Raw genomic sequence first — 27,005 nt, 5'->3', positions numbered from 1 at the left:
ATAAAACGGTTTAGTTCCGATAAAAGCAAATAATATGTTATCTAGCCACAAAAGTAACCATGAAATGACAGCAGTGCTAATAAACGAAAGTGTCGGTATTACGCCCCCATCAAACCTGGTTACATCGTATGAGAGCTCAGAGTAATGAAAACTGCTTCATAGCAACAAATGTAAACAATAGGCGTGGAAAGCTGGAACGTGCGCAGTATGGAAATGAAGCCAAATGGTAAAAAGCAAGATGGCCACGGATACTGTGGTTGCTATGAAGCCAGGGAGGGGTAGGCCGTGACACCAACACAAGCTGGAGCGGGTACTCAGGTAATAATTGCCAATACATGGCGGCGCTGAGATAAGTCATGCCGCGGAGGAACACTATATAAGATGGTGAGAGTAAAGCGAATAGTGTATTTGTGAGCAATGATATATCTACTAAATTTAGAGTTATGTTGTATGAGAAGAGTAACACAGGTCATGTACACCGGTCTTATTATAACATTATCTTACATATAGATTTAGTTGCTGCCGAGCTGTAGGTAAGAGAGCAGTTTTCTAGATCAGCCATAGATTTCCATGCTGCTTATGTCTTTAGATATTCGGCATTGAACTAAATATTTTCTGAAAAGAAGCTAAACAGTTGTAAAATATGATGCATAGCTAATGTTCATTATTTGCAATTAGTTTATTTGATCTATTTAACGAGCATGATAAGGTTTTGTGATGAATTAAAGCATGTTTGCAAACCCAATTAATATCAAGATAATACACATTCTATCCCCGTGTGGAATCCTTAAAAAGGCATAGGAACCAGCTGGTAAAGGGCTGTACAGTAATTATACAGACATTCACTGTACAAATAAGTAACTCTTAAAGGGTCGTTAGACTTTGAAGGGATTTTCGAACACTTAGGATTTAAAGGGCACATTTCATACTTGACAAGCAAAACCCCTCCACATATGCATCCCCAATTTGTTCTTGGCAGATGTGACCATATAAGAAACAAAGATGTAGGGCTTCAACTAACAATTGTTTTCATAATCAATTACTCGACCAATTTTTTTTTTTCCGATTAATCGGATAAAAAAAAATATATCTTATATTTAAAATAAAATCCACAACCTGAGTGTAAGCAGCAGAACAAATTTTTATAATTAAACAAAACCACAAACTGTTTGAAAAGAGGTAGAAGTAGAAAGAGATAGACTACCACTATTTCTAATGTTCTGTTATTCACTTTTCCAAAAACTTTGCATTAAAATGCAAAAATCTCAACATGACCACATGCTCCTGGCTGAGGCTGGCTCTCTTTTTGCAAGCTATGTTGCCTGCAGCAAAGAAATGGCGCTTAGATGGTGTTGAGGGGCCTGAGATGCGTAAGTTGGGTTTTGCCAATTTCACCAAGGTGGGATATTTATCTTTGTTAGTTCCACCAATTCAAGGGGCCTCTTAACAAAGTAAGCCTGGACTTCATTCTTACATAAAAATATCTTGAATATCTATATGCAATGGTAAATAATCAGCTATAAGGGTAGGGAAAATATCTAATCCACTCTTAAAATAACAGATATATACTTATAGAGGTTGCATTTGGAACATTTTACAATTTATTAAAATAATAAAAAAACAAAAAAAAGGTCAAAGGCACTAAGGACTATATATCAATAACGGGATAAAAGCCTTACACATTTATCTATACAGTACATATAATCAGCAATAGCAAGAGATGCGCTAATATTTGTGCAAACAGATATTAGTGCACATCAATTCAAATAACAAATACCTTCAGTTTAGGGCTAGGTGTACAAAACAAGCTCGGCACTATATCATGCAAAGCAAAGTCCGAAATCACCTGATTTAATATAAACAATCCAAATGACTCCTATTTTATTTCTGGGTTGCACATAAGCCAGGAGTAGTTAGAAACGTATACTGTTCTGAAAAAGTGAAAAATAAACGTCTGTAGATGTCCTTTAGGCTAAGGGCATAACCATAAAACACAATACCATGTGCAGGAGCTCATCGGAGTTAAGCAGCTGGTGCTGTGCACAGACCAACTAATCGCAGACCAACTAATCGATTATGAGATTCGTTGACATCTATTTTCATAATAGATTATTATCGATTATGTTGATTAGTTGTTGCAGCTCTACAAAAGATGGTTTTACTGAGATAGTGCCTAGACTTGACATTAAACCCCAAAAAATGATTTCTCAATTCAGATAGAGAATACAGTTTTAAGCAACTTTACTTCTGTTATCTAATTTGCTTTGTTCTCTTGGTATCCTATGTTGGGAAGGATAACTAGGTATGCTCAGGAACTGGGAATTCGCTGCACAAATATACATCTTATCTTTTGCTTACTGGTGTGTTAAGCTAGCTCCCAGTTGTGCATTGTTGCTCTTTTTTTATAAAGGGTACCAAGAGAATGAAGCAAAATTGATAATAGAATAATAGAAGTCAATTGGAAAGTTGTTTAAAATTTTATAATAGATCTGAATCATGCAGTATTTTTTGAGGGGGTTTCATGTCCATTTAAAGGGACAGTCTAGGCCAAAATAAACTTTCATGATTCAGATAGAGCATGTAATTTAAAAAAAATTCCAATTTACTTTTATCACCAATTTTGCTTTGTTCTCTTGGTATTCTTAGTTGAAAGCTTAAACTATGAGGTTCATATGCTAATTTCTTAGACCTTGAAGCCCACCTCTTTTCAGATTGCATTTTAACAGTTTTTCACCACTAGAAGGTGTTAGTTCACGTATTTCATACAGATAACACTGTGCACGTGAAGTTATCTGGGAGCAGGCACTGATTGGCTAGACTGCAAGTCTGTCAAAAGAACTGAAAAAAGGGGCAGTTGCAGGGGCTTAGATACAAGATAATCACAGGGGTTAAAAATATATTATAACTGTGTTGGTTATGCAAAACTGGGGAATGGGTAATAAAGGGATTATCTATCTTTTAAAACAATAAAAAATTCTGGTGTAGACTGTCCCTTTAAGTAACAAACCTGAATTTGCTCCTCCAAGTAATGTATGTGGAGTATGGGTATTGAAAAACACTTGCAGCAAACAAGGCATTAATGCATTCAGACATTTTCACACTTACCTAATGTATCCATTTTTGTAATTACAAGGCATTTATTGTCCCTTTAGTTGATAACTTACCATTAGGTCTAATGAATAAGGCACCATACGTCCTCTTGACACCTGCAATAAGTTACAAGGAATGCTTAAATTATTTTATTTAAGACAATTCTGTTTACAGTTTCCAAGTGTAAATGTTATATTATTATCTAATGTAAAATTAGTTTGGTATGTCCCATGTGACCACATAAAGCCTACAGCAATCAAGAGCACAATAAAGCTCTTTCATCTCCAGAAACAATCATGAGTATACTGGAACCACCAACTTATGGTTTATTGACTTTAAATAGCCCATCTTATTAGGATTTGATCTCTACTATACTGTAAACAAATCCTTTTTATTTTACTGGGATAAATATTTCTACAGCAAAAGCAGTCAATTTGTATTCTCTGTAGCAACAAAGTGGTTAAAAACAGTAGTTTAAAAATCAGAGGAATCCCTGTAGGATGTGATTTTTGCTAATTGTGTTTATTTAAAGCACTTCACAAGTTTACCTCCTGATAACACAGAGGAATACACTCTCTCCACAGCTGAAGAAATATGCAGTGGAGCAACCGTAATACAAACTGCCTACAAAGCACAAATGATGAGGTACATATAAGTAATATAACAATAACTTGGAGTTGCTAAATGTGTTACACATAAATGTTGATATCTTCATTTTTATCCATAGGGCACCCCTCTCCATTAGGCCAACAATGCCTCAAGTGTGTGAACCTAGAGTGAGAATCAGAGACACTTTGGCCACCGCCTCGCAGCTTACCACTGCTGGTAAAATTCTGAGCAGCCACCGTTCTGTTAGCCAAGAACGCCAAGGTTCAGCCTATGCTACTACTTTGTTCAGCAATGGCCCATCTTCTGCTCCCAAGCTGCGTCCACTGCCTCCCAGGCCCACATTGGATGAGAAAGGAAAGACAGAGCGAGGCCGCAGTGCAAACCGTGCAGAAACTTCTCGTTCTTCTATGAGCAAACGAGGGCCAATAAAGGCTGATCATATGCTTGGAGTTACTAGCTCAGCTCCAGTCAATAAACCTCCATCTCAGCCCCGGGACAGCAGGGTCAGCAGTCTCTCCCGGTCAAAATCCGTAAGCCATGGAGATCTGAGCTTGAGTGGAGACAGGACTGAGGATGTCACTAAAGGGTTGGCTAGGGTGGTTGTGAGGGAACGCAGTGCCTCTTCCAGCAGGAAATCTTCAGTGGATACCTCCATCCTGAGAAGAAGCAGCTCTTTAAAGAGACTCAATGTGCTGCCAGTATTAGACAAGCAGCAAAAACCCATCGATACACCCCTGCCGTCCTCTCGGGTTGATGGTGGCACTAAGCTATCACCCCTTAAATGCCAGGAGAAAATAAATCACCAGCCCCCACATTCATCGTGTTCTCTTGCCAACAAAGACCCTATTGTGAATGGAATCCTAACTCAAGAGAAAATCTCATCTGTCGCTTCCCCTGTAAGTACAAATCAGTGTATAAACCATTACTAACCTTTATTAAAGCAACGTTTGCTTTTCGCAAGTGCAGGAGTTTACCTGGCAGCAGCTGTTAGCCTTGGTATGTTGTCTTTCAGGGTTTATGGAAAGTGCAGGAAATGTGTTTAGTGCCCCTTTTAAAGGGACAGCAAAAACCTTGTGATTTAACATTAATGGTTTAGTTATGCATAGCAAAATAACTTTTCAGTAGACTCTCATTATTTAATTTCCCCCCTTTTCATGTAACATACATGAAAATTGTATTGTGTGTTTGTTTTTTTCCATTCACATACCTGAAAAAGGTGAACCCTGCTATACATATCTTTCAATAATTGGCTTTAACAAATAAGAGCTGAAATAAATTATACTAGCAATATGACAGTGGAGTCTCGAGAAAATAGTTATAAGGGGGGCACTTCCCAGAAGGCAGGCCTCGGGCAGAGCCTGGGGGCTCAGTGGGTGAGGTCAGGGTCTGTCATGGGCAGAGCTGGGTGGATCCTGGGCAGATTGGGGTCGAAAAACAAGGGCCAATCACAATTGGTGGGACCCCCACTGGTTTTGTAGTTAGCCTTGTCTGCAGACTAAAACCTGGATTGGCTCCTCCAAATAAGGCAAATAGTGGATAAGGTTTTGTTTATTAAAAAAAAAAATGCAGAAAACAAGATGCTAATTTTAGACTTTGCTGACATGATGTTATATTTCAAGACAACAGAAATGACTTGTAATTACAAGGTGTTTACTTTCCCTTTTTAAAAGTTTTTTTTTTATTCTCCAAAAGATAAAAGCCTTTTCCTCTCTTCAAGAGTGCAGCTGTTCTGTTTAAACATTGCCACTAAATACAGCGCTTGGCATTTAGTGCCTTTTTTACAGAACAACTGTGTTTGTTACTGTAGCGTTGAATACATCGCTAAGGTCAGGGTAACAATACTGTAGGGATTTAGCTTTAAAGGGACAGTATGCTGTAAAATAGTTTTTCCCTTAATGTGTTTACAATTGCTTTTTTTGCCAACTGCAGAGTAAAAAATGTATGAAAATTAGCTTTTTAAGGCTTATTTGTGTATATTAAAGCTCTGATTTTGTGTTTTGAAGCCACAACCTAATAAAATGGGTTGAGCTTGTAGATATAATCCGATCTCATTACTGTATCACATTGTGCAAATATACCTGCTTCTTTATCTTATATCTGTCCTTAAAACAATCACCAATACTTTGAGAGAACAATGGAAAATCAACATTTTATTACCTTATCTCTGCTTTATCACACTGGGAGTGTAATTTCTTCTGCTGGCTGTGTTTTCAAAGCTCATCTATAGCTGGTACGCGCGGCCACAAACTTTGAGAATAGGTGGGGATACCACATGCTAAATCAACAATTTCAAATGCCAATATAAGGGTAAAGGAGCTACTTGTAAACAATTTAATACACTCCAGCAAGTAAAGTGGATCATTGGGAACAAATTAAAGGGGAGAAATTTTTTGAGTAAACTGTCCCTTTAAGTATTCTCTTTAGTATGTTCACTTTGGGCCTTTCACCTTTTTGTCTACTCCCTCACTCTCACGCTGATCTCCTTAGAGAAACCCAGCATGGCACTACAGCTAATTAATCCCCTGGAGATGATCTTGCTGAGGCACCTAGAATAGTCTTAAAAAAATCCGATCAGAGGATGAGGAAGGAAGCACAGTTGTAGGAGTGTATGTGTCCTTAATACTGCTCAGTCCCCAGAGGGATACGGACAGGAGAGGACACGCACTAACCTTCAGGAAAACCGCACCACCATGCCTGGCCTGCAAGGAGCTGCACTGGTGGATTTACCCCAGAAACTTCAGCGTACATTAACAGATAAGAAAGAGATACAAGGAAAGGGAGGAGGCATCTCAGAGTCAGTTGTACACACAGCCATGATGGGTCTCCTCCTTATGACAAGTGAGGTAATGCCATTCAAATAGGCCATTAACTAAAAAAAAAAAGTAGTTAATTGGTGGTGTATCAATAGACCTGTGCATCCTTCGTTAGGATCTGAATGCAGAAGTATGTGCTACTTGTCTCCTTTCGGAGCCGGATTGATTCTTGTGCAAAATCACTACTTTAAGATTAGGATTTACACAGACCTTAAAGGGACATTGTACGCTAGATTTTTCTTTGCATACATGTTTGGTAGATGATTCATTTATATAGCCCATCTGGGAGTGTTTTTGTAACAATGTATATCTTTGCTTATTTTTTTTTTAATAACGTGCTGATTTTCGGACTCCAAATCAAGCCCCAAAGTTCCAGATGTAGACGGAAGTTTACAGATTCCTGCTCCTCCTCTTTGTGTAATCTGTCTTTTCATATGCAGGGAAGGGGGTCTGCTCTTCCTGCTTTCCCAGCCACTTCCAGTGGGTGTCCCAGCCTAACATGGCTAAACTGGGAGCTTCTAAGTATGTTTTTAAAAGGGTTTTCAGATCAGTATCTGTGCATATTCTTCTTTATAGTAGTGTAGATTACATGCAGTTATATGAAAATTGGTGTATACTGTCCCTTTAACGAGATGATCTTGCAAAAGAATCAATCCAGCTCTGAAAAGAGTCAAATAGCACACACTTCCGCATTCGGATCCTAAATAAGGATCCAAATGCACATTCCTAGTATCTAGCCAACTGCCATATGACAGGATTAAAAAATAAAAATAAATTAAGAAATATTGTATAATCAACAGCTACTACACTATTTGTTATACAAAATCACACAATAATAAAAACAACAACAGATTTTCCATACTAAAACCAGCTGTTTTTTTTTTTTGTTTTTTTATGATTGTGTGGAGTATTACTGTTAACCAATAGAGCTATAGGTGATGCTTTTATCAGCCAATGAACAATCTATTCCTTTGACTAGTTGTGCACCATGTTCTATTCATTTCAAAATAAATAGTGTTTTTCAAAATGAGTGCTTTATGTTTATTTATTGTGTGCAATGTCCCTTTAACAAATCTCACTTCATAATTTGAGCCACAGTTCTATTATTTAAAATGGCCTTTTATAGGATTGGAGTATGAAAATAAAGATTGTGCTCGTTTGCTGTAGTTTTTAAGATTTAATACAAATGTGACTGGCACATTTCTCCCCTAATTTTTCATCTTTTGCAGCCTCCACGGATTCCTGTACTTGGCTCCGGACGTGTCGGACTCCGGAATTTAGGTAACACGGTAAGTATTTATTTAATCTTTTTTTTTTCTTGCATGTTTTCTGCGTTATGACATCACTCCAGCATTTCAAATCTGTAGTGTGACCTATAAATATTTTATTTCTCTGGAGCATATGTCCGTAGAGGGCACATAATAGATTTTGTAACATATGAGACGTTAGTCTTTACTATTGCTGCTTTGTATGTAACTTTTACACTTTCATTACTTACTTTGTAGTGTTTTATGAACGCTGTACTTCAGTGTCTGAGCAGCACCAAGCCTTTGAGGGATTACATCCTACGTCAGGAGTATCGCCAGGAGCAGCCGAACACTTGCAGGGCCCAACAAGAGCTCACAGAGGGTAAGTGTGGAACAGAACTGGATAAAATGCAGTTCCTGTTAGACATGGTAACAATAAGTTACATTATGGCTTCTGGGTAATTTTTTGTGCACTGAAATTATCAGGGCAAATCGTTTAAAGGGTCAGTGTATTGTAAAATAGTTTTTCTTTTTAATGTGTTTGCAATGACCTGTTATACCGGCTACAGAGTAAAAAATGTATGAGAAATTGCACTTTTAGGTATAACTCTGTATATGGAATAGCTGTTTCTGCTAATTGAAACCACAGCTAGCTGTGAAAGCAGACCTCATCTTATCAGTCTAATTATTACCTTATCTTCATCACCTTTAAAAAGCCATAGTATATGAATTATTTTCAATTGTGTGCACAAAAAGATTAAAGGGACACTTAAGTCAAAATTAAACTTTTATGATTCAGAGCATGTTATTTTAAACAACTTTACAATTTACTTTATTAACAAATTGTGCACAGTCTTTTTTTATATTTACACTATGAGTCACCAGCTCCTACTGAGCATGTGCAAGAAATCAAAGAATATAAGTATATGCATTTGTAATTGGCTGATGGCTGTCACATGATAGAGGAGGAGTGGAAATAGTCATAACTTTAAAACTTGACTGAAAAAAAATCTACTCATTTTTAAGTTCAGACTAAGTGCTTATTGCATTGTCTTTTTATCATACATTTGTTGATTATGCAAATATGCTGTATTTACTGGTCCTTTAAGTAAAAATTGTTTACATTTTAACCCCTTAAAGACCGGGCATTTCAGACTAAAACTTCCCCAAAAGACCAGAGCATTTTTGCAATCACTACATTTAAACAAAAAAAGAGCCTTGTTTTTTTATTTACCTATGAAAACTATATATTTTTTTTAGTAGACAACCCAAAGTATTGTATTGATCTAGGTTTATTTTGGTATATTTCATGCCACCATTTCCCCACCAAATGTGATCAAATAAAAAAAAAATTGTTCACTTTTTCACAAACTTTAGGTTTCTCACTGAAATTAGTTACAAACAGCTGTGCAATCATGGCACAAATGGTTGTAAAAGCTTCTCTGGGAAGACATATATGGCTTTTCCATGGTTTTCTGGTAATTAGGAGGCCGCTAATTGCAGCTGTGCACCACACTTTTATTGTTTCCAGCAGTGAAGGGGTTAATCAGATAGCTTGTAAGGTTAATTTTATCTTTAGTGTAGAGATTACCCTCCCTACCTGATCCCTCTCAAACAGCTCTCTTCCTTCACCCCCATCTTAAGTACTGGCAGAAAGTCTGCCAGTATACTGTTTTGCACTTTTTTTTTTTTCTTTTTTCAGTGAACGATTACCCCCTTACCTTCCCACCTCACTGATCCCTCTGATTTCTGCCATCTTAGGTACTGGCAGCTGTCTGCTAGTACCCAGTTTTCTATAATTTTATAAAAATAAATTAGCACCATTTTTTCTGTAGTGTAGCTGCCCCCCTCCAAGATCATTTCCCTACCCTGTAACACCCCTCCACTCTAGGACTCCCCTCTTCCTCCTTCTCCCTCCCTGCCGCTCTGAGTTTTTCTTTTCTGTAGTGTTCCGGTCCCGCCCCTTTCCAGCAATGGGCCGCCCGCCTCTCACACCACCAACGATCATCACCACTGCTGCCCGATGCAGAGAGGGACATGGAGTGTCACTCTCTGCATTGGTGACTCTGCAACTCTATTTATGCACTGCCCCACTTGTGGGGCATGCACAAATAGTGCAATCTCGCCATTTTTAGCTAGATCGCGGCAGGGAGAGGCACTGGTCATTAAGGGGTTAAAGTGAAGCTAACAGGAAGAGTATGATTATGTTCACGTGATATCAGAAAAAGAGTTCCCAGAACCTCAGAAGTCAAAAGATAAAAAATCCAGCTTTATTTGAACATCGTTAAAAACAGGAGGAAACTTGGTGAAATCATGGTCACAATAGTCTGACCGGTTTCAGTCTTTAGACCGTAATCATAGACTAAGGGTGCACATGTGTGTCTAATACATTCTAAAAATCCATTGATTGGTTAAAAACAAGTAGGCCATGAATTAACTAATTATAGTCCAAATCTTAGTGGGGGAATCAAGAGCAAGCATTATTCATAAGCAAAGTCAACTTAAATCTTAAATCTATATAATATTAGCATTATACATAACAGTTGAAAATGCAAGAACAAGCTCCTGGGAGAACATAATTCATACAGGGTAAATGGGTAAATTGTTTAACACCTCATATAGTGTAAAAAATATTCATTTGATGGATTTAACAATTTGGTTAGAAAAGTAAACAAAATAAGAAAAGAGAGGATTAACTCCATTTACAACTACATGGGGTTTGGACTCTACTAACACTTTTTTCCTTGTTATGTACAAGTGAGTCCTGGGATTCTATTGCTCAGTGGCTGAAAGGGACAATTCCCACAAAAAAAGTTGGCTTATTCAGTACAGGAACATCTATGTATCAAAATAACAAAGCATCACAAACATTCTTTTTTAGGGTCTGATGATCAAAAACTCGCACACGTAATCTTTGGTATTTTTTTAGCCCTTTATATTGTAAAGTATGAGTCTCCTTTATATACAGAACCCCTGTATAGCGAGGTCAAATTTTAGTTTTTACAATTTTTTGAGGGCCCTCGCCGTACTGACGAGAATTTTTAGATCATCTCACTTGAGTGGAGAGCTTTAGATCAATAAGCAATTAGAAAGAACAGAGGAAATATTGTGTCCCTTTAACTGTAGCCATTTATCTTTTCCCTAATAGTTGTGTGTGCACCAATAGTGTATATGTCCTTAGTGCTATTATTACAGCATGACCATCTTGCAAAACATGGTCTGTGCTCTATTTCTGCAATTTGATTTCCCTTTCTGAATTCAACAGCTCACTTCCTGTTTTCCAACATGTAACAGTAGTGGACAAGTGCGTTCGTCATCTCTGACTGTTATTCTAAAAATGAAATGCTTTAAAGGGACATTAAACACTAAATACATTTATCTAAACCTAGTACTGAGGCTATTCCCTGCCTCCCTTTAGTCATGGGTACTGCCATGTTAAGATCTATCTTTCATTACATTACAGTGCAGACCTGTTTGTGCATGTGCAGCAACTCTCCTTCAGCTACCTGCAGTATAACCTAAGTTCCAAAATGGCAGCACTCATGGAGTCATGATTATAGGGAGGTGCATGAAATGTTGTTTTTTTTTTTTTTTTTTTTTTTTTTTTATGTTTTCTAAATGTTACAATTGCACATACAACTTTTATAGTAATCATTCCTGTTAATGTGCTTTGTCACTAATTGTTGTTTTATGCAATTTATACAGACCGTTATCATTGCTTGAAGGGATATAAACCCCCCAAAATGTCTTTCATGATTCAGATAGAACAGAACATACAACTTTCCAATGTACCTCTATTTCTTTCATGTAATTGGCAAGAGTCCATGAGCTAGTGATGTATGGGATATACAATCCTACCAGGAGGGGCAAAGTTTCCCAAACCTCAAAATGCCTATAAATACACCCCTCACCACACCCACAATTCAGTTTTACAAACTTTGCCTCCTATGTAGGTGGTGAAGTAAGTTTGTGCTAAGATTTCTATGTTGATATGCGCTTCTCAGCATTGTTGAAGCCCGATTCCTCTCAGAGTACAGCGAATGTCAGAGGGATGTGAAGGGCATATCACTTATTGAATACGATGATTTCCCTAACGGGGGTCTATTTCATAGGTTCTCTGTTATCGGTCGTAGAGATTCATCTCTTACCTTCCTTTTCAGATCAAAGTTATACTCTCAATTTACCATTACCTCTACTGATAACTGTTTCAGTACTGGTTTGGCTATCTACTATATGTGGATGGGTGTCTTTTGGTAAGTATGTTTTTTATTACTTAAGACACCTCAGCTATGGTTTGGCACTTTATGCATTTATATAAAGTTCTAAATATATGTATTGTACTTATATTTGCCCATGAGTCAGGTTCATGTATTTCCTTCTGCAGACTGTCAGTTTCATATTTGGGAAATATAAACATTTTTTTAAGAATTTTTTTTTTCTTACCTGGGGTTTAGTCTTTTTTTCAATTGACTACTTCTTGCAAATTGCGGGTGGTATTAGGCCCGTTGGTGCATCAAATGCTAAACTTTATTGCGTCATTCTTGGCGCGAGAATTTTTTTGCCGCGAAAAATACGTCTGTGACGCAACTTCGTCATTTCCGGCATCATAGTTGACGCCGAAGCCTTACACACGGTTGCTTCATTAGTGACGCGAGTGTGTCATTTCCGGTTATTATTGCCGCCAAAAAAGTTTTCAGTTACGTAAACAGTCTTTTTAAACTTCTCATTCAGTTGATGAAATTTCAAATGACCAACAACAACATAATAATTTATTCTCTTCTGATGAGGATCTATCTGATACAGAAGATCCTTCCTCAGACATTGACACTGACAAATCTACTTATTTATTTAAAGGGACACTAAACGATTGAAAAAACTTATTTTAAATCCCTCTATCAATCTTTGATATTAATATTTGTAATTGGCTTTGCTTGTCATATTATTACCATTCTCTCTATATTCTGCTTCAAAAATAAATTGAATTCCAAACCCACCGTTATAAGCTTTGGTTTGAAGAACGAATAATTCATGATAACCTGAGTTATCAAGATGGCCGACTTTGTCCGTACTGCGCATGCGCGATCTATCTTACATGTCATCCTCTACAACAAGCCGTATCCTGTGTGAATGAATAGCTATTCAATCGCTAGGATTTTGTATAGCGCATGCGTTGTGCCAGTAGTTCATTTGCTTTACTGAGGAATCAAATCGGCTATCTGCGCATGCACGAACCAATGGGTGACGGAACAATGCGATAATTATATGCACGAAAATGCATTGTGATTGGAGACATAATTTTGTATTGAAGGCAGCATAAAAGGGGGTTTGGCTTTGATTACGTTTTTGCTAAAATAATATATATAGTTTTATAACGATTATAACGCTCGTTTTAAGGTCAAAGTGGGTAAGTTTTGATATTTGAATTGTGTAGATTCGTTTGTGATGATTTATTTATATGCAAAAATTGAAACTTTTGGAATCCTTTAAAATAGAGTATATGCGTTCTTTATTAAAAGAAGTGTAAATTACTTTGCATATTGAGGTAATCAGTCCTCTTGACGTTCAGTCTAATAAACGTTTAAATGCTGTTTTTAAACCTGTGGTTTCTCCAGGGGTTTTTCCTATTCCTGAGGCTATTTCTGATATGATTTCTAAGGAATGGAATAAGCCAGGTGGTACTTTTATTCCTTCTTCAAGGTTTAAAAAATTGTATCCTTTACCAGCAAATTCTATAAAGTTTTGGGAAAAAATCCCCAAAGTTGATGGGACTATTTCTACTCTTGCTAAATGTACCACTATTCCTATAGAAGATAGTACTTCCTTTAAGGATCCTTTAGATAGTAAGCTTGAATCTTATCTAAGGAAGGCCTATTTATATTCAGGTCATCTTCTCAGACCTGCAATTTCTTTGGCTGATGTTGCGGCTGCATCAACTTTCTGGTTGGAGAATTTAGCGCAACAAGAATTGGATTCTGACATATCTAGCATTATTCGCTTACTGCAATATGCTAATCATTTTATTTGTGATGCCATTTTTGATATTATCAAAATTGATGTTAGATCCATGTCTTTAGCTATATTAGCTAGAAGAGCTTTGTGGCTTAAATCTTGGAATGCTGATATGATATCTAGATTACTATCTCTTTTTTTTCCAAGGTAATAATTTATTTGGTTCTCAGTTGGATTCTATTATTTCAACTGTCACTGGGGGAAAGGGAGTTTTTCTGCCTCAGGATAAAAAACCTAAGGGTAAATCTAAGGCTTCTAACCGTTTTCGTTCCTTTCGTCAAAATAAGGAACAAAAATTTTATCCTTCCCCCAAGGAATCTGTTTCCAATTGGAAGACTTTCTCAAATTGGAATAAATCCAAGCCATTTAAGAAACCAAAGTCAGCCCCTAAGTCCGCATAAAGGTGCGGCCCTCATTCCAGCTCAGCTGGTAGGGGGCAGATTAAGGTTTTTCAAGGATATTTGGATAAATTCTGTCCAAAATCAATGGATTCAGAGCATTGTCTCTCAGGGGTATTGAATAGGATTCAGAGTAAGACCTCCTGTGAGAAGATTTTTTTTCTCTCACGTATCCCAGCAAATCCAGTAAAAGCTTAGGCTTTCCTGAAGTGTGTTTCAGACCTGGAGTCTTCAGGTGTAATCATGCCAGTTCCTTTTCAGGAACAAGGTTTTGGGGTTTTATTCAAATCTATTCATTGTCCCAAAGAAGGAAAATTTATTCAGACCAGTGCTGGATCTGAAAATTTTGAATAGTTATGTAAATGTACCAACTTTCAAGATGGTGACTATAAGGACTATTCTGCCTTTTGTTCAGCGAGGACATTATATATACCTTCATATTCCGATTCATCCAGAACATTATCAGTTTCTGAGATTCTCTTTTCTAGACAAGCATTACCAATTTGTTGCTCTTCCATTTGGCCTAGCAACAGCTCCAAGAATTTTTTCAAAGGTTCTAGGTGCCCTACCGTCTGTAATCGGAGAACAGGGTATTGCAGTGTTTCCTTATTTGGACGATATCTTGGTACTAGCTCAGTCTTTACGTTCTGCAGAATCTCACACGAATCAACTAGTGTTGTTTCTTTGGAAACATGGTTGGAGGATCAATTTACCAAAAAGTTTCTTGATTCCTCAGACAAGGGTCACCTTTTTAGGCTTCCAGATAGATTCAGTATCCATGACTTTGTTTATAACAGACAAGAGATGTTTAAAATTGGTTGCAGCCTGTCGGCGCCTTCAGTCTCAGTCATTCCCTTCAGTGGCTATGTGCATGGAAGTTTTAGGTCTCATGACTGCAGCATCAGACGCGATCCCCTTTGCTCGTTTTCACATGAGACCTCTACAGCTTTGTATGCTGAACCAATGGTGCAGGGATTATACAAAGATATCACAGTTAATATCCATAAATCCCAATGTACGACACTCTCTGACGTGGTGGATAGATCACTATCGTTTAGTTCAAGGGGCTTCTTTTGTTCGGCTAACCTGGACTGTGATCACAACAGATGCGAGTCTTTCAGGTTGGGGAGCCGTTTGGGGATCTCTGACAGCACAAGGGGTTTGGAAATCTCAAGAGGCGAGATTACCAATAAATATTTTAGAACTCCGTGCAATTCTCAGAGCTCTTCAGTTGCCTCTGTTAAAGAGAGAATCGCTATGAAAGAAGTATCTTGGATACTTGCTTGGGCGGAATCCAGCTCCTGTCTAATCTCTGTGGTGCATATCCCAGGTGTAGACAATTGGGAGGCGGATTATCTCAGCCGTCAGACTTTACATCCAGGGGAGTGGTCTCTCCATCCAGAGGTGTTTTCTCAGATTGTTCAGATGTGGGGTCTTCCAGAGATAGATCTCATGGCCTCTCATCTAAACAAGAAACTTCCCAGATACCTATCCAGGTCCAGGGATGTTCAGGCGGAAGCAGTGGATGCGCTGACACTTCCTTGGTGTTATCATCCTGCTTAAATTTTCCCGCCTCTAGTTCTCCTTCCAAGAGTGATCTCCAAAATCATCATGGAACAATCATTTGTGTTGCTGGTGGCTCCAGCATGGCCACACAGGTTTTGGTATGCGGATCTGGTTCGGATGTCCAGTTGCCAGCCTTGGTCACTTCCGTTTAGGCCAGACCTACTGTCTCAAGGTCCGTTTTTCCATCAGGATCTCAAATAATTAAATTTGAAGGTATGGAAATTGAACGCTTAGTACAAAGTCATATAGGCTTCTCTGACTCAGTGATTAATACTATGTTACAAGCTCGTAAATCTGTTTCTAGAAAGATTTATTATAGAGTTTGGAAGACTTACATTTCATGGTGTTCTTCTCATAAATTCTCTTGGCATTCTTTTAGAATTCCTAGAATTTTACAGTTTCTTCAGGATGGTTTGGATAAGGGTTTGTCTACAAGTTCCTTGAAGGGACAAATCTCTGCTCTTTCTGTTTAATTTCACAGAAAGATTGCTATACTTCCTGATATTCACTGTTTTGTACAGGCTTTAGTTCGTATTAAGCCTGTCATTAAATCAATTTCACCTCCTTGGAGTCTTAATTTGGTTCTGAAGGCTTTACATGCTCCTCCATTTGAGCCTATGCATTCTTTGGACATTAAACTACTTTCTTGGAAAGTGTTGTTCCTTTTGGCTATCTCTTCTGCTAGAAGAGTTTCTGAGCTATCTGCTCTTTCTTGTGAGTCTCCTTTTCTGATTTTTCATCAGGATAAGGCAGTTTTGCAGACTTCTTTTCAATTTTTACCTAAGGTTGTGAATTCTAACAACATTAATAGAGAAATCGTTGTCCCTTCCTTGTGTCCTAATCCTAAGAATTCTTTGGAAAGATCCTTACATTCTTTGGATGTGGTAAGAGCTTTGAAATATTATGTGGAAGCTACTAAAGATTTCAGGAAGACTTCCAGTCTATTTGTTTTATTTTCTGGTCCTAGGAAAGGTCAGAAGACTTCTGCTATTTCCTTGGCTTCTTGGTTGAAACTTTTGATTCATCAAGCTTATTTGGAGTTGGGTCACGCCCCGCCTCAGGGAATTACAGCTCATTCTACTAGATCAGTCTCCACTTCGTGGGCCTTTAACAATGAAGCTTCAGTTCATCAGATTTGCAAAGGGGCAAATTGGTCCTCTTTGCATACATTTACTACCGTTTTGATGTATTTGCTTCTACAGAAGCAGTTTTTGGTAGAAAAGTTCTTCAGGCAGCTGTTTCAGTTTGATTCTTCTGCTTTTGATTTAAGTTTTTTTCTTTCATTTATGAGAATAAACTTATTTTTTTGGGTTGTGGATTAATTTTTTCAGCGGAAAATGGCTGTTTTTATTTTTATCCCTCCCTCTCTAGTGACTCTTGCGTGGAGTTCCACATCTTGGGTATTGCTATCCCATACGTCACTAGCTCATGGACTCTTGCCAATTACATGAAAGAGATAATTTATGTAAGAACTTACCTGATAAATTCATTTCTTTCATATTGGCAAGAGTCCATGAGGCCCACCCTTTTTATGGTGGTTATGATTTTTTGTATAAAGCACAATTATTTCCAAATTTCTTTAGTTGATGCTTTCTACTCCTTTCTTTATCACCCCACTGCTTGGCTATTCGTTAAACTGAATTGTGGGTGTGGTGAGGGGTGTATTTATAGGTATTTTGAGGTTTGGGAAACTTTGCCCCTCCTGGTAGGATTGTATATCCCATACGTCACTAGCTCATGGACTCTTGCCAATATGAAAGAAATTAATTTATCAGGTAAGTTCTTACATAAATTATGTTTTTCACATTTCTTTTTGTTTTCTTGTTATCCTTTGTTGAATAGCAGGGATGTAAGTTCAGGAACATGCACTCATCAGCAGGAGTTTTGCAACAATGTTATACATTAGCAAGAGCACTAGATGGCTGCACTATTTAATGTCATGTACTCCAAACATGTGCACGCTGTCTATCTACAGATCTCTTTAACAAAGAATAACATGAGAATGAAGCAAATTTTGATAATGGGTGTAAAGTGATTAAAGTTGATTAAACTGTGTGCGCTATCTGAATCATTAAAGAAAATGTTTTTGTTTCATGTCCCTTTAATATTAACTTTCTCTTATTAGCCTTTGCAGATGTTCTTGCCTCTTTGTGGAGCCCAGATCCTCCTGATGCAGTAAACCCAACACGGCTGAAAGCAGTCTTCCAGAAGTATGTCCCCTCATTCACTGGCTACAGGTATGTGAGGACTACGGTGTAATGATATAACCCCCCATTTCACTTTCTTCACCGTGTGATCTGTATCTCAGAGCAGACAGGGTGTCAGATTATATATTGTGGCATGTTTCATATAAGTTTTGTTGACGTTTGTCCAATCTGATCTATAACATCCAATAATATGTTAATTATGAATAAAAATATGATTAAAATAAATTAAAGGGACAGTCTATTTCAGAATTTGTATTGTTTAAAAAGATAATCCCTTTATTGCCCATTCCCCAGTTTTGCATAACCAATATGATTATATTAATATACTTTTTACCCCTGTGATTATCTTGTATCTAAGCCTCTTCTGACAACCCCTTATCACATGGCTATGTATTATCTATTGACTTGCATTTTGGACAATTAGTGCAGTGTCCTTCACAACTCCACAGGAGAGAGCACAATGTTATCTATATGGCACAACATGAATTAGCAGTCTCTTGTTGTGTAAAGCTTATAAAAAAGCATGTGATAAGAGGCTGTCTGTAGTGGCTTAGAAACTGGCAGAAATTTAGAGGTTTAAATGTTAAAGAGTTTATTAATATAACAATGTTGGATGGTTGTGCAAAGCTGGGGTGATATCTATTTGTTTTTTAAACAATAACAATTTTGTTTTGAGCACAGAGAGTGCTGGTACAGTGCAGAAAGTGAGCACAGAGAGAGTGCTGATGCAGTGCAGAAAGTGAGCGCAGATTGAGCAAAGGAGAGTGCTGATACAGTGCAGAAAGTGAGCACAGAGCGTGAGGAAAGAGAGAGTGCTGATGCAGTGCAGGGAGTGAGCACAGAGAGAGTGCTGATACAGTGCAGGGAGTGAGCAAAGAAAGAGTGCTGATACAGTGCAGGGAGTGAGCACAGAGACTGTCCCTTTTAAACGGTCAGTAAAGTCAAAATTAAAGTGTCCTGGTCCAGATAGAGTATACACTTTTTAATCAACTTTCCAATTTAATTCTATTATCAGATTTGTAAACCTAGGTTAGCTCATAGAACCTCAGGAGTGTTAACGTGTCATTAGCACTCTGTCAGCAGTTTCTGCATCAAACTATAACACTGCTACAAATGTAGTTCAGTTCTGCCATTGAGTGCTAAAGACATGCACACTCCTGAAGTTCTCTGGGCCTATCAAGATTTACTCTTCAACAAAGCATACCAATAGCATTGTCAGTTTGATTAAAGAAATACATATTAAAGTTATTTAAACCTGCATGTTTTGTGTAAATGAGTTTTTAATTTGGACTTTACTGACCCTTTAATGAATTAAAGTAATTGTAAAGTTTAAGGAATTAGTGCCCAGTGTCTAAAATATAATCTTAAAAACAGGGGCACTTTAATTAAACATTACAATGACGCTTCTTCTTTTTAAAAAATATTTACCTTTTTTGCGTTATGGAAAACAGACTGCTGATCCTCCGCCCCCATATCTCCTACTGTATTGAGCAGATTGATGACGAATCCGGCTTCCTCCAATTGTTGCGTGCCCCCTTTGGAGTCCAGCTCGTGGCACACACAATGATTGGAGGAAGCCAGATTCGTCATCAATCTGCTCAATAGAGTAGGAGATGCGGGCAGAAGATCGGCAGTCTGTTTTCCATAACGCAAAGGTAAGTATTTTAAAAAAAATAAGCGTAAAGTTTAATGAATGAAAGTGCCCCTGTTTTTAAGATTATTTTTAGAAACTGGGCACTAGTTCCTTAAACTTTACAATCACTTTAAAACAAACCAAAATTCATATTAATTCATTTTTCAGTGTCAGATACTTTGCTGTGCTTTCTTATTTTAGTTCATGCTCTCTAGTCAGGAAAAGAATCAATGTAACCAAGCATTTGTACAGCAATATGTTACCAAAATCGTACTTAGTGTGTCAACTATGTCTTAACACTCTTTGTTTTTTTATAAACTTTATCGTACCTACATATTATTCAAATAAGAAAAAAAAAACCTTTATAAATGCAGCTAAAAGCAAAGAATAGATTTGTCTCCTGATAAATGTTGCTATACAATACTTGCCAAACACTGGGGATAAAGCATAAATGTTTTGCTGGATAGTTGAACCTTTATTTGACACCTCTCTAACTGAAGGAATTACCTTTAGGAATATGTGGTGTTTTTCCATCTGAGTCACAGATTAATACTGAACTCCACAAGTTGTTTGGATAGTGGTATTTTGTCTTTTCAAGGAAGGCAGTTTTCTACTAATGTAAGATTTAGACCTTTTTAACTTGTTAATGACCACAGCACTTATCCATTTTCTGTCTGTTTGGGACCAAGGCTATTTTTTCATTTTTGCTGTGTTTGTGTTTAGCTGTAATTTCTTTCATGTAATTACCAAGAGTCCATGAGCTAGTGACGTATGGGATATACATTCCTACCAGGAGGGGCAAAGTTTCCCAAACCTCAAAATGCCTACAAATACACCCCTCACCACACCCACAATTCAGTTTTACAAACTTTGCCTCCTATGGAGGTGGTGAAGTAAGTTTGTGCTAGATTCTACGTTGATATGCGCTCTGCAGCAAGTTGGAGCCCGGTTTTCCTCTCAGCGTGCAGTGAATGTCAGAGGGATGTGAGGAGAGTATTGCCTATTTGAATGCAGTGATCTCCTTCTACGGGGTCTATTTCATAGGTTCTCTGTTATCGGTCGTAGAGATTCATCTCTTACCTCCCTTTTCAGATCGACGATATACTCTTATATATACCATTACCTCTGCTGATTTTCGTTTCAGTACTGGTTTGGCTTTCTACAAACATGTAGATGAGTGTACTGGGGTAAGTAAATCTTATTTTCTGTGACACTCTAAGCTATGGTTGGGCACTTTATTTATAAAGTTCTAAATATATGTATTCAAACATTTATTTGCCTTGACTCAGGATGTTCAACATTCCTTATTTTCAGACAGTCAGTTTCATATTTGGGATAATGCATTTGAATCAATCTTTTTTTCTTACCTTAAAATTTGACTCTTTTTTCCCTGTGGGCTGTTAGGCTCGCGGGGGCTGAAAATGCTTCATTTTATTGCGTCATTCTTGGCGCGGACTTTTTTGGCGCAAAAAATCTTTTCTGTTTCCGGCGTCATACGTGTCGCCGGAAGTTGCGTCATTTTTGACGTCCTTTTGCGCCAAAGATGTCGGCGTTCCGGATGTGGCATCATTTTTGGCGCCAAAAAGCATTTAGGCGCCAAATAATGTGGGCGTCTTATTTGGCGCTAAAAAATATGGGCGTCGCTTTTGTCTCCACATTATATCAGTCTCATTTTTTCTTTGCTTCTGGTTAATAGAAGCTTGTTTATTGGCATTTTTTCCCATTCCTGAAACTGTCATTTAAGGAATTTGATCAATTTTGCTTTATATGTTGTTTTTTCTCTTACATATTGCAAGATGTCTCACGTTGCATCTGAGTCAGAAGATACTTCGCTGTCTAGTGCTGGAACTACCAAAGCTAAGTGTATCTGCTGTAAACTTTTGGTAGCTATTCCTCCGGCTGTTGTTTGTATTAATTGTCATGACAAACTTGTTAAAGCAGATAATATTTCCTTTAGTAATGTACCATTGCCTGTTGCAGTTCCTTCAACATCTAAGGTGCAGAATGTTCCTGATAACATAAGAGATTTTGTTTCTGAATCCATCAAGAAGGCTATGTCTGTTATTTCTCCTTCTAGTAAAAATAAAAAATCTTTTAAAACTTCTCTCTCTACAGATGAATTTTTAAATGAACATCATCATTCTGATTCTGATGACTCTTCTGGTTCAGAGGATTCTGTCTCAGAGATTGATGCTGATAAATCTTCATATTTATTTAAAATGGAATTTATTCTTTCTTTACTTAAAGAAGTACTAATTGCTTTAGAAATAGAGGATTCTGGTCCTCTTGATACTAATTCTGAACGTTTAGATAAGGTATTTAAATCTCCTGTGGTTATTCCAGAAGTTTTTCCTGTTCCTAATGCTATTTCTGAAGTAATTTCCAGAGAATGGGATAAATTGGGTAATTCATTTACTCCTTCTAAACGTTTTAAGCAATTATATCCTGTGCCGTCTGACAGATTAGAATTTTGGGACAAAATCCCTAAAGTTGATGGGGCTATTTCTACCCTTGCTAAACGTACTACTATTCCTACGTCAGATGGTACTTCGTTTAAGGATCCTTTAGATAGGAAAATTGAATCCTTTCTAAGAAAAGCTTATCTGTGTTCAGGTAATCTTCTTAGACCTGCTATATCATTGGCTGATGTTGCTGCAGCTTCAACTTTTTGGTTGGAGACTTTAGCGCAACAAGTAACAGATCATGATTCTCATAATATTATTATTCTTCTTCAGAATGCTAATAATTTTATCTGTGATGCCATTTTTGATATTATCAGAGTTGATGTCAGGTTTATGTCTCTAGCTATTTTAGCTAGAAGAGCTTTATGGCTTAAAACTTGGAATGCTGATATGGCTTCTAAATCAACTCTACTTTCCATTTCTTTCCAGGGTAACAAATTATTTGGTTCTCAGTTGGATTCTATTATCTCAACTGTTACTGGTGGGAAAGGAACTTTTTTACCACAGGATAAAAAATCTAAGGGTAAAAACAGGGCTAATAATCGTTTTCGTTCCTTTCGTTTCAACAAAGAACAAAAGCCTGATCCTTCATCCTCAGGAGCAGTTTCAGTTTGGAAACCATCTCCAGTCTGGAATAAATCCAAGCCTTCTAGAAAGGCAAAGCCTGCTTCTAAGTCCACATGAAGGTGCGGCCCTCATTCCAGCTCAGCTGGTAGGGGGCAGGTTACGTTTTTTCAAAGAAATTTGGATCAATTCTGTTCACAATCTTTGGATTCAGAACATTGTTTCAGAAGGGTACAGAATTGGTTTCAAGATGAGACCTCCTGCAAAGAGATTTTTTCTTTCCCGTGTCCCAGTAAATCCAGTGAAAGCTCAAGCATTTCTGAATTGTGTTTCAGATCTAGAGTTGGCTGGAGTAATTATGCCAGTTCCAGTTCTGGAACAGGGGATGGGGTTTTATTCAAATCTCTTCATTGTACCAAAGAAGGAGAATTCCTTCAGACCAGTTCTGGATCTAAAAATATTGAATCGTTATGTAAGGATACCAACGTTCAAAATGGTAACTGTAAGGACTATCTTGCCTTTTGTTCAGCAAGGGCATTATATGTCCACAATAGATTTACAGGATGCATATCTGCATATTCCGATTCATCCAGATCATTATCAGTTCCTGAGATTCTCTTTTCTGGACAAGCATTACCAGTTTGTGGCTCTGCCGTTTGGCCTAGCTACAGCTCCAAGAATTTTTACAAAGGTTCTCGGTGCCCTTCTGTCTGTAATCAGAGAACAGGGTATTGTGGTATTTCCTTATTTGGACGATATCTTGGTACTTGCTCAGTCTTTACATTTAGCAGAATCTCATACGAATTGACTTGTGTTGTTTCTTCAAGATCATGGTTGGAGGATCAATTCACCAAAAAGTTCATTGATTCCTCAGACAAGGGTAACCTTTCTGGGTTTCCAGATAGATTCAGTGTCCATGACTCTGTCTTTAACAGACAAGAGACGTCTAAAATTGATTTCAGCTTGTCGAAACCTTCAGTCACAATCATTCCCTTCGGTAGCCTTATGCATGGAAATTCTAGGTCTTATGACTGCTGCATCGGACGCGATCCCCTTTGCTCGTTTTCACATGCGACCTCTTCAGCTCTGTATGCTGAATCAATGGTGCAAGGATTACACAAAGATATCTCAATTAATATCTTTAAAACCGATTGTACGACACTCTCTAACGTGGTGGACAGATCACCATCGTTTAATTCAGGGGGCTTCTTTTGTGCTTCCGACCTGGACTGTAATTTCAACAGATGCAAGTCTCACAGGTTGGGGAGCTGTGTGGGGATCTCTGACGGCACAAGGAGTTTGGGAATCTCAGGAGGTGAGATTACCGATCAATATTTTGGAACTCCGTGCAATTTTCAGAGCTCTTCAGTCTTGGCCGCTTCTGAAGAGAGAATCGTTCATTTGTTTTCAGACAGACAATGTCACAACTGTGGCATACATCAATCATCAAGGAGGGACTCACAGTCCTCTGGCTATGAAAGAAGTATCTCGAATTCTGGTTTGGGCAGAATCCAGCTCCTGTCTAATCTCTGCGGTTCATATCCCAGTTATAGATAATTGGGAAGCGGATTATCTCAGTCGCCAAACGTTGCATCCGGGCGAATGGTCTCTTCACCCAGAGGTATTTCTTCAGATTGTTCAAATGTGGGAGCTTCCAGAAATAGATCTGATGGCGTCTCATCTAAACAAGAAACTTCAGGCGGAAGCAGTGGATGCATTATCACTTCCTTGGAAGTATCATCCTGCTTATATCTTTCCGCCTCTAGTTCTTCTTCCAAGAGTAATCTCCAAGATTCTGAAGGAATGCTCGTTTGTTCTGCTGGTAGCTCCGGCATGGCCTCACAGGTTTTGGTATGCGGATCTTGTCCGGATGGCCTCTTGCCATCCGTGGACTCTTCCGCTACGACCAGACCTTCTGTCGCAAGGTCCTTTTTTCCATCAGGATCACAAATCCTTAAATTTAAAGGTATGGAGATTGAACGCTTGATTCTTGGTCAAAGAGGTTTCTCTGACTCTGTGATTAATACTATGTTACAGGCTCGTAAATCTGTATCCAGAGAGATATATTATAGAGTCTGGAAGACTTATATTTCTTGGTGTCTTTCTCATCATTTTTCTTGGCATTCTTTTAGAATTCCGAGAGTTTCTTCAGGATGGTTTAGATAAAGGTTTATCCGCAAGTTCTTTGAAAGGACAAATCTCTGCTCTTTCTGTTCTTTTTCAGAGAAAGATTGCTAATCTTCCTGATATTCATTGTTTTGTACAAGCTTTGGTTCGTATAAAACCTGTCATTAAGTCAATTTCTCCTCCTTGGAGTTTGAATTTGGTTCTGGGGGCTCTTCAAGCTCCTCCGTTTGAACCTATGCATTCATTGGGCATTAAATTACTTTCTTGGAAAGTTTTGTTCCTTTTGGCAATCTCTTCTGCCAGAAGAGTTTCTGAATTATCTGCTCTTTCTTGTGAGTCTCCTTTTCTGATTTTTCATCAGGATAAGGCAGTGTTGCGAACTTCTTTTGAATTTTTACCTAAAGTTGTGAATTCCAACAACATTAGTAGAGAAATTGTGGTTCCTTCATTATGTCCTAATCCTAAGAATTCTAAGGAGAAATCGTTGCATTCTTTGGATGTTGTTAGAGTTTTGAAATATTATGTTGAAGCTACTAAGTCTTTCCGAAAGACTTCTAGTTTATTTGTTATCTTTTCCGGTTCTAGAAAAGGCCAGAAAGCTTCTGCCATTTCTTTGGCATCTTGGTTGAAATCTTTAATTCATCTTGCCTATGTTGAGTCGGGTAAAACTCCGCCTCAAAGGATTACAGCTCATTCTACTAGGTCAGTTTCTACTTCCTGGGCGTTTAGGAATGAAGCTTCGATTGATCAGATTTGCAAAGCAGCAACTTGGTCCTCTTTGCATACTTTTACTAAATTCTACCATTTTGATGTATTTTCTTCTTCTGAAGCAGTTTTTGGTAGAAAAGTACTTCAGGCAGCGGTTTCAGTTTGAATCTTCTGCTTATGTTTTTCATTAAACTTTATTTTGGGTGTGGATTATTTTTAGCAGGAATTGGCTGTCTTTATTTTATCCCTCCCTCTCTAGTGACTCTTGCGTGGAAAGATTCACATCTTGGGTAATCATTATCCCATACGTCACTAGCTCATGGACTCTTGCTAATTACATGAAAGAAAACATAATTTATGTAAGAATTTACCTGATAAATTCATTTCTTTCATATTAGCAAGAGTCCATGAGGCCCGCCCTTTTTTTGTGGTGGTTATGATTTTTGTATAAAGCACAATTATTCCAATTCCTTATTTTATATGCTTTCGCACTTTTTTATCACCCCACTTCTTGGCTATTCGTTAAACTGAATTGTGGGTGTGGTGAGGGGTGTATTTATAGGCATTTTGAGGTTTGGGAAACTTTGCCCCTCCTGGTAGGAATGTATATCCCATACGTCACTAGCTCATGGACTCTTGCTAATATGAAAGAAATGAATTTATCAGGTAAATTCTTACATAAATTATTTTTTTCCTCTTACCGTTTTCTTTTACAAGATATGATGAGTCCACGGATTTCATCCTTATGGGATTACGCCTCCTGTTTAGCAGGAAGTGGCAAAGAGCACCACAGCAGAGCTGTATATATAGCTCCTCTCTTCACTCCCCATCCCGTCATTCTCTTTGCCTGTGTTAGTGATAGGAAGAGGTAAAGTGAGGTGTTAGTTTAGATTCTTCAATCAAGAAGTTTTTTATTTTTAAATGGTGCCAGTGAGTACTATTTTTCTCAGGGAGAAATAGTCAGTCTAGAACTTCCCAAGAGGAGTGGAGACATTGTATTTTTCTGCTCTGATGTTGATGATCTTACCAAACGTTATCTAAGATCCATGCTGGTTCCCACAGAGCAGCTGAAGGTAGTGTAAAGAAAGATATTCAGTGTGGAGAACGGTGTCATGCTACAAGCAGCATTGAGGTATGTTCAGTCTTTTGTTTCTGGGGTGACTTGATGCATCAGAACAGGCTGACATTATTCCCTATCTGGGGAGGGGTAATCAGCATGCACTATATGTAAGGACATGGTGTACCTTGAATTCCCTTTATATTGATTACTAAATATGTATAATATATCTTTGAGGTATATTCAGTGTGGGCTAGACGCTGGGAGCTGCGGTTTGATTAAGGGCTGTCATTATCATTTTTCTCCTGTTAAGTGTAGTCAGTCCACGGGTCATCCATTACTTATGGAATATATCTCTTCCTAACAGGAAACTGCAAGAGAATTACCCAGCAGAGCTGCTATATAGCTCCTCCCCTCACATATCATATTCAGTCATTCTCTTGCAGCCTAACTAAAAGGAAGCTGTGAGAGATCTGTGGTGTTTTTTAACTTAGTTTATTTCTACAATCAAAAGT

General features: G+C 37.9%; 1 protein-coding gene across 1 annotated transcript in view; it reads left to right on the top strand.

Moving 5' to 3' along the window:
- The first annotated feature begins 226 nt into the window (after positions 1-226).
- Positions 227-27,005, top strand: part of USP21 (ubiquitin specific peptidase 21) — a 140,034-nt gene continuing 113,255 nt past the window's right edge. Inside the window, exons 1-6 of the mRNA XM_053704488.1 lie at positions 227-318; positions 3,675-3,735; positions 3,818-4,595; positions 7,742-7,801; positions 8,018-8,141; positions 17,858-17,969. Of these exons, the coding sequence (XP_053560463.1) occupies positions 3,728-3,735; positions 3,818-4,595; positions 7,742-7,801; positions 8,018-8,141; positions 17,858-17,969 (1,082 nt within the window). The 5' untranslated portion in view covers positions 227-318; positions 3,675-3,727. The remainder of the gene's footprint in view (positions 319-3,674; positions 3,736-3,817; positions 4,596-7,741; positions 7,802-8,017; positions 8,142-17,857; positions 17,970-27,005) is intronic.

Source organism: Bombina bombina, chromosome 1, assembly GCF_027579735.1.
Source record: "Bombina bombina isolate aBomBom1 chromosome 1, aBomBom1.pri, whole genome shotgun sequence".
Taxonomy (NCBI): domain Eukaryota; kingdom Metazoa; phylum Chordata; class Amphibia; order Anura; family Bombinatoridae; genus Bombina; species Bombina bombina.
Note: the sequence above shows the minus strand (reverse complement) of the source record. Positions and strands in the feature narration are given on the sequence as shown.